The sequence below is a fragment of the Zerene cesonia genome, chromosome 13 (assembly GCF_012273895.1).
Source record: "Zerene cesonia ecotype Mississippi chromosome 13, Zerene_cesonia_1.1, whole genome shotgun sequence".
Taxonomy (NCBI): domain Eukaryota; kingdom Metazoa; phylum Arthropoda; class Insecta; order Lepidoptera; family Pieridae; genus Zerene; species Zerene cesonia.
In genome coordinates, this window is record NC_052114.1 from 964,430 (window position 1) to 978,949 (window position 14,520).

Consider the following 14,520-nt stretch of genomic DNA (forward strand, 5'->3'; position numbering starts at 1 on the left):
ATAGCGGAACATGGGAAAAGTCACAACTGGACTATAAAATTATAGTGTTTGAAGTTATAGCATATATATAAGGCATAGGGTAAAAAAAAGTTTTATCATACAGTGCCAGATAAATTAAAGAACCTCTTTTTGTCTCAAAGTAGTTTCAATTATAACTTCAATCAACGGTATAATATACAGGAACATTAAATATATTATGATGCTGAGAATGGCAAAGATCGGGTCATCAACGGTGGCGGCGGAACATCGGGTTTGTCAAAGTCTAAGAGTCGAAATCTGTGTTACATACAAAAAATTAAAATCGAATTCATATCATCCTCTGCATGAAGTCGGTAAAATGAATAATTTTATTAGTCATAGTGCATATGAATGAGCTTAACGTCATCCCAAATACTCATCCTATATGATAAGTATGCACGTATAAGGATGTTGCGATGTTTGCATGTTTGTTTCTGAATCACTCCTAAAAAAGCAAGACACAGAACTTATACTATTATGAAAGCATGGAAGTTATCAACACTATCCCCATCCATAGGTTTAGTAGCATGATAAATCTAATGATAAGAGCAAATAAGCCTAAGTGATACGCCAAAAGATAGACCATTCTCTATCTCAGTATATTATGTACTAAATTATAATAATTATATTATCTTAAAAATTAACAAATAGATCTAACTCGCATCCACATGGAACAAAACGCATATAGAAAATTCGGTCGACTAGCTATTGGAGTTTGAGCTTTTATTAACACTCCCACGGAATGTCCTAATTGAAATATTGTTTCGTTCATAAGAATTTTGTTTTTCGGAAGTAATAAATGTTCTTTTTGAGGATCAATGACAATTATTTAATCTCTTGTTTTTATTTAGCCAATATTACGAGTACACTTATTATTTGAAGACCGTGAAATGGGTTTATAATTTAGCATAATGATTAATGGAATACGCGTGCTTCTTCAGAATAAATTATATTTGATAAATGATGTACCTATTTGCAAGCATATAGGTACTACAATTAAATGTAAACAATTTCAGTTATTCCTTCATGCTTTCGCGTAAGTTATCGCCTGACAGTCTTTTATCTGGAAAAACTTCATTCCTTATTTAATATTACACTTTTGATTATATTGATATAAGAAATAGACTTTTTCCGTGTATATTGTTTATCATTTATAGCAATATATATTAGTACGGAAATTTACTCTGAACTTTTGTCCAACTAGAAGTCAAATAAGTGCATATGATCCGATGCACGCAAAGCCTCTTTATTAATAAATCCTGCGCTTGATATCATCCAGACTTTATATGAGTGGTATGCAGTTATGTTTGCCTGGAGGGTGGCTATGTATATACTTTCTTATAACATTTACATTTTTCCTCTCGCGACTTCGCCTGCATAGTCAAAGAAAATGATGTTTCAGCGTTTCAAACTCATACATTTTTTATTTACTTGTCTTCGTTAAAAAATGCTTTGAAAGCGCCTAAATAGAGGAAAATAATGATTTACCACTGGTTCGGAAAGCAGTTTCTATGCATAAGAGCCGGCAAGAAACTCTTGAGTCGCTCTTTTAAAATCACACCAATCTAACAAAATTTAAAAACCAAAATGATACTTAATAATAAAAGAAAACTACTGTCCTATAATTATTATGCGAAAACTTAAACTATCTTCCAGAAATTCTTAAATAAAGTAAACTTCAACACTATAGAGAGTGTTGGAACCTAGTTATCTCCAGACAAAATTATATAAACTCGATCTATTGTTAAGTGGAAGAAAGAGAAATAAACATAATTTCGCAATTATGACATAATCTAGAATAAGGATATACTTCAATAAATAAGATATAAATGTGATCAAGTCATCCGGATGTATGTATTATATGTAAAATTTTTCTTAGAATAGTTACATACCTGCGAATGTATTACAAGGTTGTAATACTTGAAAATGACAAAATATTATGAAACGCCTTCCGTGCCAAAAACCCTCGAAATGAATAACATAAGGTCCTTTCTACGCTTTAATCTTTTAAGTTTATGATGTGTGTATAATATTCAGTAAACAGGGTTCATTTGGTGAAATATAATAAAGTGTATGTTTTATCAAAATAACTGCTTGCTTAAACTAGACGTGTGAATGTCTCTTGATTTGTCCAGATAATCTATGCAACTAGTTTTTGCTACGAAATTTTCTTACATCAAATACTACTATATATTACCTCCTGTTAGGTGCAGCCCTAACAATGAGAAAAGAATATTACAAATGCGAAAGTAACAATGTCTGTCAGGGAAGGATCAGGTACTATGAAAAGAACCTATATATTTTAGTTCAAATAGTGCTCATGAATTATGTTATATTGAATGATTAAACTACCGATACGGAATGTTGCTTTTACCGGGAAGAATCAGCAAGAAACTCGATTGTTGCTCATTTCAAAAACAAGTTTTTATTGTCCAAACGCACACTTATTAAAATAACAAAAAAAAAAAATGTCCTTTAACGACCAATTAGGAATTATGGAAATTAAAGCTGTGTGACAACGACGAATTTTTTTAAATAGAATGTGCTTTAAACATGTGTAGAAAATTTCTGATAGATTTGACTTTATGAATACGCACGAGCCTACACCACTGAACCGATTGGGATGAAATATAGGTACAGAGATAGTTTGATTTCCGAAAAAGGAAATTTATCTTGGAAAACCCACAGACACGGGAGCTATATGGGGACAAACCCCGGACAGCCTGTTTTTTTCCTTGAACAAAAACGGGAAAAGATAAAGCTAAAGTATTACTAAGTGACATTTCAAAACAGCTCTATTATATTATTGGTGCAATTCTATTGGGTGGGCGGCTAAAAGTTCTGAAGATAGGGTAACCCGCCCTTGCTTTCACCTTTAATTAGCTGTAAATTTTATACAATTAATTGTAACTAGCACGCATCAGTTACTTGTAAATAATAATCATTACTAATTTATTATCATACCTTTTTATATACATAATATTATGTTGATGATTGAAGGTACATGTTGATAGCTTTGTTAAATAGCTTCTTTTATCTCATGAATAGCAAACTATATATACGTTCGGCTTTTCAACCTAAATAATAATAAATTTTTGTCCTTACTCATAATTAAGACAAAATAAAATTAGTGTAACCAAAAATATAATCTCCCAAAATGTAGCTTTTCACAAAAAAATCGTTAATCCATTATAAACATGATATTGTTTTGTATGCTTGTTGCTTTATACCTATAGATATTAACAATAAGTACATCAAATTAGTTAACTTTCAATTCATTAAATTAATTAAATTTCAGGACGAATGGATTTTTCTTAGTCGTTTAAGTGAAAATAGAAGATCGTATTTGAATTAAATTTATTTGGGTGCTTTTTAAGGTTATTTTCCTCATTATCATGAATAGAATATTATCAATATTATCTCTAAGTTTCCTTCTATGTACAATGTTGTTGAAGAGTTAAATAAATAAATAAAATAAATAGAATTAAACATATTTATTTCATATAACTGCGAGCTAATTATTATCATCATTCATCATATGAATATACTGAGGAGTTCGACCACGAAGAATCATAAAATAACGTACTTTTAGGCAACGGACTCCTAAATTCTCTTAATTATTTATGTCTTGTACACCTGCGTCGCGGGAAATTAATGTTTTTACATTTTGAATAAAACTGGATTAGAGTTTGAATTAATCACGACGATAAAATCTGTGTTTAACGATAGAAAGATTTTGAAATATCGCTTTTATATTAGAAACTAACGATTAGATAAGATTGCATCATTACTTATTTTAATATACCAAAACAAAGTCCGCCGTATAAGGTTCCCTGAATTTATCGGAGCCGTTACAGGAAGACAAATTGGCATTGACAGTGCTCGACAATGTTTAACGCAAACTTCCACATTCCTGTGCGCGATACATTGCTGTTTCTCAACTTAAATACATTTTCATTCACACAAAGTGTTCAATGAACATCGCATGGGGGTCAAGAGTCGTGAAGATGAGTCGCGGAACAAGTTAGGCGGGTGTTGGTCAACAATGCGGGGTACGGGGGGTGTGTGACGTCATTGGAGGCTGTGTTGTTATATAGGAGATGCGCATGAGACCATCTCACAGTTTTGACAAGTGCCTGTGTGTTGTACGAGTATTGAAAATGCTGAAATTCGGAACGTTTTTCGCGATCGCCGTGAGTATTATTTTAAGAAAGCAATAAATATGAAATTTTACTACCTAAATGTTATGAATTTTCTAGGGAAATATAAACAGTGAATGCTACTCAGCAACTTCTAACATTTGATTTGTTATTCGTTTAAACTTTAATTACCTCATAATTATATTATTTGAGGATAAATTTAACACAATAATTTGTATTTAATCATGTTTTTTAAATAATTTAAGACGTCAGATATACAGATTTAAAGTAGACGGTATCTTTGTTAACATTTATATTTAAAGGATATGGTATGGATGTAAAATCCTTATCGAATTTTCCAGAACGATCCATAGGGTTAAACGCACTTTTGGCAAGCGGCTAAAATGACTTACTGCTACTTTCTTTTTGAATGTTAAAAATAAATAAATACAAATTGTTTAATAGAACAAATTATATATCACATAAAACATGGACTCTAGACTCCCAATATAGGTTTCGCTGTGTTTCAGGACTCAGGAGTCTGTGTCTTCCCGATAAAGTACATAAAAGTTCTATTTAAGATACAATAAAATATAATTGCCGCTACATACATATGAAATTTAAATTCTATAATTTAATATAAATTTATGTTATTTAACAATTAACAATTTAAATTTATTTCACCCAAACGACACAGTTTTCATTTTTAGCTAGTTTTTAAACAGTATTTTTTACCTTTTGATAATAATAATTGGATGTTTCATAAATATCATATATTACCGAATCCTTTTCTCTTTCTTTCCTTTCAATTCCTTAGACATTTGAATATCAATTGATATACGAAATATTTATATAATGTGTGTATTCCTTATGCGTTAACCAAAACGCAAAATAAAATTAGCCGAATTGGCTGAGCCGTTCTCGAGTTTTATATTTAGCAAAACACATAGATAAAACTACGTACCACAAAGGCGTTCAGCTTTAATTCTGTTACCTAACCATTAAATCAGTCTTAGACAAGCAAGACAACCAGTAATTTACGAGTTAGAAGCATGATTGATTACCATACTAATCACAAAATATTAAACAAATATTATTCATTAAAAGACAATCAATATTTATTTTAACTCATGATGTTATGTGATGCATCATCACGACGTATTTTAAATTATTCGAACAAACATTAATTATAACGATTACTTTATTACGTCCAGGATGTTTGAATGAAAAATAAATTTCTGTCCAGTCTACATATAGTTTATCTGTTAAGTTTGTTTTTTTGGATATAAGTTATTCTTATATTTTTATAAATATAGATCAGTGAATTTATATTACAAATTAAAATAAATTTCAATGGTTAAGGTATTTTAAAATAGCTTATTTAGAACGAAAACTCCATGTTTTCTACAGATTTAGCGTCTAATTTTTTATTGTATTTCAATGATCTTTTGTCTAATTTCTGTGATTGATTTACAGTTTGTTACGCATAATGTTATGTGTAATAAAAAAAAAATTCAATAACTCAGAAAATCGTAAGATCCAACCGTGATTCGACTTCATGAAATATAATATTTAGTAATAGATATAATGAATAATAATAATTTATTATTTATGATAATAGGAACGCCGGCGTAGGTGAATTTATTTTGTAAAATTTTATTCTATTGAGCTTTTTATTTCGTAATGCATAAAGTATAAACTGCCATACTTTGAACTTTGGAGGATTCTGTATTTTGGATTTTGGTGTTATTAATTTATTGAGCCACAATTTTCAATTCTTTATGGCCGAATGTTTATAATGAGAGTAAGGTTTACCCTTGCAATAAAATTTTAATTTATGACATTGTTATAATTTTTTGTATTTTGCACTTAAATTCTAATTAAAAGCATTTCGCTTGATATGATTTTTAATTATATATATGATCATGTCACTTTTATGGGTTTTTAATGTACACTTTTCATAACATTTTCTATACTTAAGAGATTTAAATAAAACATATATTACAATAAATTCATAAAATAGATCCTTTCCACCTAGTATGTTTTTATGACCTAGTATCACTACTGTTATTATCATAATACTACTATTATTATCTGTGCTTTTTACTATCAAATTGATTTAATATATATTTTTTATGATGAATAAACAAGTAGGCAGACGTTTTAGTTTTAATTCTACCAAATGTTTTTGTATTATTTAAAATTGACATATTTCTCAATCTAAAGAATATCACAGAATGTGCACTTGTGGAATTGTGCCTTATAGTGAAGTATGAATTCCGACTTTACACGAGATAACATTGAAAGAGGACTCTACAATAATTTATGAGTCGTAAAATTTGTAACCTTGTATTATAAATATCCTTAATGATATTACTCACATAATAAACTTGTAAAAATATTAAATACACTGTAAATTTGTTTGTCGCAACATTTCTGATAGATCTTAAATGACATTACTGCCATGTTACCAAAATGTTCAAGGAGGTATTACACTTATCCTCAAAAATTGCAGTTAAAATCGATATTGTACTAGAAAATCAAAATATAAAACGGTTTACAAATACGATTAAGTGGTGAAAATAGAACGATTCAAAGACCTTTTAACGAACAGACTAACAATTCTTGATGGTTTTTAAAAATTGTATAAATTAGGCTGTTTACATTGAAACTTAAATTATTTCTCTCCACTCGTAATTTCTACTTTTTCGGCTCAATAGAATTACATACATGGATAATGTATAAAAATTGGCATAAATATAAGACAATTTAGTACTAATCTATGATCCAAGTTTTTAACCTTACTAAAATTAGCGTTTCAAATACTCCATTTTTTTCTCATAAAATATGTTAAGATACAATTAAATTATTAAAAAAAAAAACCGACAGATTGTTTATTTTACAATAACTACACAAAAGAATTGTTTGTTGATTGGTAGATTTGAAAACGTGTGCAACTCATAGATTACTAAAAATCTAGTAGGTATAACTAAATATACTTTCGATTTCAGTTTCTCAGAATTGATAATTCCGGTAATCATCAATAATTTTGTCAACAAGACATTTTGAATAGTATCAAGGTTAGCTTACAACGGTTTTGGGTGCGGTCATACGCAATGCGACTTCACAAATAAGTAGATAATATGACTTTCAGAGTATTTTTTATCCATTATTTGTGCCTTTATATCCGGGTGTAGATTTCTACGCAGCGATTTTTTAGTATTCAGTTGAGATGGTTTTTATGAATTCCTTTGAGTTGTAATGTTCTCAGTCTAGAGTCTTCGTGCGAAGTTTGAATTATGGTCCCTTTCTGTTCTGGGAGGCGGAACTCAATAGATATTTATGAAGAAGATACATTCTAGCCATGTATTTCGATACTGCTATATGGTAGTTATTACGTACCGAATTCAAATATAATTTTTCGATATGTTTTTCCACATTAAAAGTCACTGATGTTCCTGGGGTAAAGGTACCATTCAAGATTCTAAAATGGGACCAAATGACAACTTTTTCCCAAACAAACAGAGAACCACACAAAACAAAAAAAATCGTCAAATTGAGAACCTCCTTCGCTTTTGGAAACGTCGGTTGAAAATACATGGAGATTTTGTCGATACTATTGTAGTTTTCTTTGCTCATAAATAGTCAGAAGAAAGATCTAGACTTGGACAGAAGATTCGGGTACGCAATAAGATTAAAAAAAAAAAAACAAAAAAATACTCGAAACAATCGAGTGAAATGAAAATAATACGACCAGCCTTAATCGTTAGTATATTTTTTTAGAAAAATATTTAAAGGAAAGCATCAATTTGCGGAGGACATTAACATGCGATTTATGGTTTCCAGCTATTGAAATCGTTCTGCATAAATTAAACACAACTTAAAATCCGGCCGCTGTATGATTTCAAATGCGTTTCGGACGATAAAATTGCATTTAATACGATCTCTTGTTGTGTTGGATGTTTAAAATTATAGAGGGAGGGATGTTGAATAAACTGTTATTTTTGCTGTCTTTGTATTACTTTGGTTTACATACAATAGTTACAAACTAAAAGATTTCTAGGTTGTGTTAATTTTTATCGTTTTTTTTACCATTGCTTTATTTCATTATGCTAATTTTAAAATTGTGTGTTTAAAATGTGTACAACGTGAGATAATATTTCATTATTTTGTGAACATATTCGGTTATTATCAACAGTACAATTGGTTAAATTGTTATTATCAAAGCAATAATAATTAAGGATTAAATAAACGATAATTGTTTCCTAAAAAACGGCTTGTTCCTGGGGAAAGAGCCTCTCCAAATTCTAAAATGGTCTCGAATGACAAATCTCTATCAAACACAGAAAGAACCACCAAGCGGTTTAAAACGCACCGAGTACTGAGTTACAGTAAATTCTAAATCTTCGTTTTTTGGGAGCGTTGGCTGAAAAAGGATTGCAGTTGTTAATAAATTTCCAAAGGTGAATATAATGTCACAGGGAACCTCATTATTATTATCAATGAATTAACGTAACCGTCTCGCGTCTCGAGTTTTTTGCTCTGCGATTTTCCCGAAGGTCAAGTGGGACCGGTTCTATGACTGCTCAAGTTTTGTTTTCATATCGTAATTATCGCGAAGACTCAGCTTTGTACGTTTTGTGGGTTCCGTAGATAAAAGATTCTGTTTCCCTTATATTGATTTCGGATTTATAGTTTAGTTTTGTTATATCGTAAGTAATTTTCTTCTTTGTTGTGTTTTTATATCACCTAAATTCCTCAGGAAAACAACTGACATTTTATTAATAGGTTTTATTAATAGGGGGTTGGTAATGAAGTTTCTAACGTAAAATGCCTTGTTGCAAATGTGGATAAAATGCAATAATGAAATCAACTTAAACAAGCACTACATAATTTTAATTAATTGAAAAAGTTTAAATACAAACAAACAACAAATATTTGTAACCTTTAACAAAATCGAATTTTCATCAAAAATAGATTTAATACGACGCAGTATTTTGTTTATATAAATCAGGGATTACGTAATTTTTTTTGCGCAATATGTTTTTATAATATGTGTTTATAAGTTATACCTAGTCAGTTGTAATTGTATCTTAATTAATAGTTCATTGTCAGACGTTTGATACGGGTTTTTGTTATAATCTTTTTATACATTTATATTTATGAGATGAGCTTCAATACATTTATATTTGAGTAGATGATATTAAATAAAACCGTCTGTTACAGTGTGGAGTCCGTATTTCTGATGTAAACAAAATACCTGTATTTTTTCAAGTAATATTTTACTGCACACAGAAAATATATGAAATGAAGTATTAATAGGGTGCAATAATTAGCAACGGAAAATATTTAACTGTTTATTTATAAATATCATTTGGCTTTTATATAGTTTAATGGCATCTTCGCAGGATTTGTAACATGTAGATTTCGAAAGCCTCTCTTTTGCATATGCTGTTGGCCGGTGATGAATTAATCGAAGAAATTAACATGATATAACTTATCTCTGCTTTAGCATTAACCATAAGGTGGAAGAAGCAAAAATAGGGTCTATTAAATTGAATAAAACCAAATCTAAAAATTTATATTAAGAATTCGGATTACGTTTTTCTTAAATTTTCAAGTTATGCCATCTCCTAACTGCTTTTACGAGATTTATGAAGGTATTTTATTTAATAATACGTAGGTCACGACATCCGATCTGTCACCGATATTTTGGTCACGGATATAATTAAATTTACACGATTATGGAGATTAGGCTCTGTACTCTGTATGAATAATGTTTCGTTCACAGTTCATGTCAAGGCTTAAAGGCATTTAAAGTTATGGGTATCGTATTTGATACTGTGAAGATTATGCGCTGGTGTGTGACTGGTGTTTAATTTTTTGGTGTATCAAATGTTAGTGTGTAACAGCGAAGAGTACAAATGCACAAATGTGCGCACTAAATGTATGTTATTCAAATAAGACGTAATTAAAAACGACGAGTTTAAACTTATAAGTCTGTTTTAAATTGTAGTTTTTGAACGTAAACTTAAGAAAATAAAGTGAATGAAATGAAGTTTCATTTGAAATCCACAATAGCAAGTTTCTTACCAATACACCCATGTATTTACATGAATTAATGTAAATTATATTGACGAGAGCGTGTGCGTTCAGAAATGTATGCCAAGTGTATCTAAGTACGAGCCTAAGAGACAATGATCAAATGTTTATGCTTAATTAATTGTTTAGCGACTAATCTTCTGCTGTGGAACCTAATTACCATTTTTTAAATGAAAAATAAATCATCAAATGAAATTATCCTATATAATATTAAACGAAGGAATATATTTTTACAATGCGTTTTTTGTTCAATAGATTAGATAGTGTAGTCGCGGGTGAATCAGATGGTTTAAAAATTTAAATATCCTTCATTGGAATATAAAGTTTTAAAGTGAAAAAGTTTATTTTTCTGTTTGTATTTTATTTATACTTTCAATTAACGAATAAAATGTTGTTTTTTCCTATTGTAAACATTACAATATAACATGGAGCTTTCTCAAAAATATTTTGGGATGTTTCTGCCATCAATATGAACATTATTTGGAATCAATTTTAATGTAACAGCTCTTAGGCCAAGTATTTTCTAGCCTTAATGTACATGGTCATCACATGCATTATCTGCTATTTCTATGGATAGTTTTACTTCAATATTCAGAAGTAAAATGTATGTATTTCTTCCACACCTGTCTGGTCTCGAACTCATGCTTTAAGTCCGAGGTCCCAAGCGACCAGTGCTCACATGAGTTAGTGTTTTCATGAGCAATTAGGGCCTATAGAAAGTTCATCAAAGTTTATTTACTTTATCTTGTATTAAAATATATTATATTTATTTATATTTGTAACTGTTATTTTTATCCTTCATTTACAAATTTAAATCAAAGGGACATAACACGTATGCGCTAAATTTAGAATCACTTTGTTTGGATGTGGTAATTTATTTCACCTTTACTCTTAAAATAAAACGCTACGTACTAATATCATGCTAATATTAAAATATCATATTACAATACCAGTATACATAAATACTATGACGAAGTAATGCGTAGTTAGTTTGTGTACATATTTACATAAGCTTTATACACTATTGCAATTTAAATTTGGAATATATAATTTCATGTTAATTTAATTTTTTTGTATCTGTGTACAAAATTATACAAAATATTTTCAGTAACTGTCACTTTACAATTAAAAATAATACTAGCCCACAATATTTATTTCTTTTTGGAAATACGTAAACCATAAACATTGCCGAAACGTAGGTAGCTCAGTGATAAATAACACCTACGAAAATATCAATATGTAAAATATTTTTTTACGAATACTATATTGACTTAATAATATATTAAATTAATATTATTCTCGTATAATAAATCATTCCAATGAAAGGATAGTACATTAAATGCATAACAAAAACGTATTAGGAATCCTGAAATATAAGATATTTGTATTTTATTTAAGGTTAGGTTAATAACCCATAGATATAGGAAAAATATGCGAAATGCTGTTATCATTTATAATATCTACATTTCAATTTAGGATAATACTATTGCGATAATTCTTTATCAATCACTAGATTTCCGCCCACGGCTTCGCCTCTGTAGTAAAGGAAATATGTCTCGGGTCTTACTATAGCTATATAGCTTAATTTCATCAAAATCTCTTCTCTCTGAAGAAGAGACAGACAGATAGATAGTCACTTTCGCATATACAATATTAGCAGGCATTAAACAGCAGAACGTAGATGATGTATGTACACGTATGTAGTATACTAATTATGTAATAAATAGAATGCATTATGCACATGTCTATAATTCAATGTTATATAGTACTAATAATAATGTACGTTATGTAACGTTAAGGACACTGAAATATTCTATTTGTTTAATAATGCCATTAAATAACTTCTGTTTGTCATATAAAAATGGAAATGGATTTTACGTAATGCCGTGTTTATTTGCTTTTGTATGATAAATAAATAAATTGTTGGACTGTGTTGTAAATAATTTACACTTTGTTGCAGTTAAAAGAATAAAATGTAGAAATAGAAATAGAAGAAGTGATAATTGTTAGAATAAAACTATTATTTTTATACATTAACTGAACGGTGTTCATTTAGCTACTTTACACTAGCTTTAGCCCGTGGCTGCACACGCGTTATATTCCGAGTAGTTTAATAGGTGTTATTATACCTATAAACCTTCCTCATGAATCATTCTATCGATTAAATAAAACCCATCAAAAGCCGTTGCGTAGTTTTAAAGATTTAAGCATACATAGGGACAGACAAAGCGACTTTGTTTTATACTATGTAGTGATAAACAATATAATCAATTAGCAACTAGATAATTTCGCTAGATATTCTCTCCTTTTTAACAAATAAAATAATTTTGTTAGACAATTTCGATATTTACAGATTATGAGCACGATATTGACACATTTTATATTACTTTGTCCCAATTACGCTTTTAAGATTCCAGCATGGATATAGTTAGGAACCACTACATTAACTCAGATATTCTTTAGAGCTGTATCCATGAATCCACAATGCCGATTCGAAATTGATAGAATTATACATCGTCAAACGTTTTTGTTTGAAGAACATTACAGTGCCTTCACGATGTTTTTCCTTTACTATGAACAAGGAACATTATTTGATAGCATAATCTTTACAGTTGGCGTTCACCACGGCGGTGCCCACAAATGTGTTGCAGCTGGACTTGACCCCTGAAGAAGCTCAGAAGTATCTGAACAGCCCCCCCTTCACAGAACCTAAGCTGGCTGGCCGTACAGCTGTTTTGCCTTTGGTTAGTATGAATTGTTATATATTCTTGATTGAACTACGTTTTAGGATAAAAAATCTTTATTAATTTCATTGAATATCTGAACGAAACAAATATTACCCTAAAACAATAGCAAAAATACTGTGCTTATTCGTGTACGATAGTCGAGCACGCTGCGGCACGAATTGGGTCAGCTTACTGCGGGGAAGTACCATACTCCCACAGAAAACCGACATGAAATAGCATACTTCTGTCTTTCGTTTCGTGAGTGGGGGAGCTGGAGGCCCATATCCTTTTCACTACCCTTCCGGCTCCTTTCCTTTATTCACTTGTCAATCCATTGCCGACAATGACATAAAAAAAACATTACTAGTAAGTATGATACAAAATTGTTTTATTCTATTTGTTTTCAATGTAACATTATAATTTCAGATTCGCTACAACGACCCAAGGTTTCGCTCCGCAGAAGCTGGCCCCACTCTCGGCCACTATTGGAAGAATGGACGCGAAATTGAGAACCCAGAAGATTATGTTGAAGAAGTGAGTAAAAACCTTCAATATATTATCTATCGATTAATTATATAGCTCAAGCATTAATTATGTATCGTTTGACACAAAAATCTTAAGGCGGAAGACAAATGTTTCTTTTACTAAATAGAAGTATCATTTTGTTATTAAAACATACTTGTCTATCTAGTATTGCGTAATCTGGAAATCATCAGTCTCTCTTGTTTAAGACATAGAATGAATTAAAACATGTCAAAGACACTTATACATTAGGTTAGTCATCGATATAAAGCAAATAGCATCTACTGGACCAATTTCAAAAATTATTTCACTTTTCGACGTGCACGTGATCCCTGAGTGCTAAAGGCATGTGCCTGGAGGACCTACATCAGATTGCACTATCATATAACCATATTACATCCGGTATTGATAAAAAACAAAAAATTATGAGTCATACTCAATCAAGACGAATTGAATAATATGTTATTAATTTCCCAGAGTCAGAGGTCATTTAGTAAACAACATGACTCATCCTAAATTAAACATGTAATGAGATGATTTGAGCAATAAGCCCTTATAAAATTTATTTATCGGTGTGTCTAATCATCAAGGTCTAGCGAACGCATGAAATTTAATTTAACGCCTATCATATCAAAACGCTTCATAATAAGACAAGATATCTAGTAACCTTAGCATTTATCAATTATTAAACATTTGCCATGCACAATTGTAAGTTCATTATACCATATATATCTTAATAACGTAGTGGATGTATTTGAAACAGAAGCAATATTTATTACTAAAATAAAAACAGATCACATAGAATTTTCTTGTGTTTGATTTTACGTCTGACCACGCTCGCTGTAAAGTGTTCGAAACGTCGGGTTAATAATATAATGAATAAATCGCGTTCAAAATCCGTTAGAAAGTTTTTAATTTCTAAAAGATCACATAGAATAATTTTTTGCAGATCTTTATTTTGCATCATCGAATATTCGTGTTGTTACTTGAAAATATATTGGGATTGCAATAAG

At 30.1% G+C, this 14,520-nt stretch overlaps 1 protein-coding gene across 1 annotated transcript in view; it reads left to right on the top strand.

The window, feature by feature from the left end:
- The first annotated feature begins 4,083 nt into the window (after positions 1-4,083).
- LOC119831213 overlaps positions 4,084-14,520 on the top strand; it is a 13,470-nt gene continuing 3,033 nt past the window's right edge. The window contains exons 1-3 of the mRNA XM_038354504.1: positions 4,084-4,211; positions 12,872-13,003; positions 13,412-13,525. Coding sequence (XP_038210432.1) covers positions 4,119-4,211; positions 12,872-13,003; positions 13,412-13,525 — 339 coding nt within the window. The 5' untranslated portion in view covers positions 4,084-4,118. The remainder of the gene's footprint in view (positions 4,212-12,871; positions 13,004-13,411; positions 13,526-14,520) is intronic.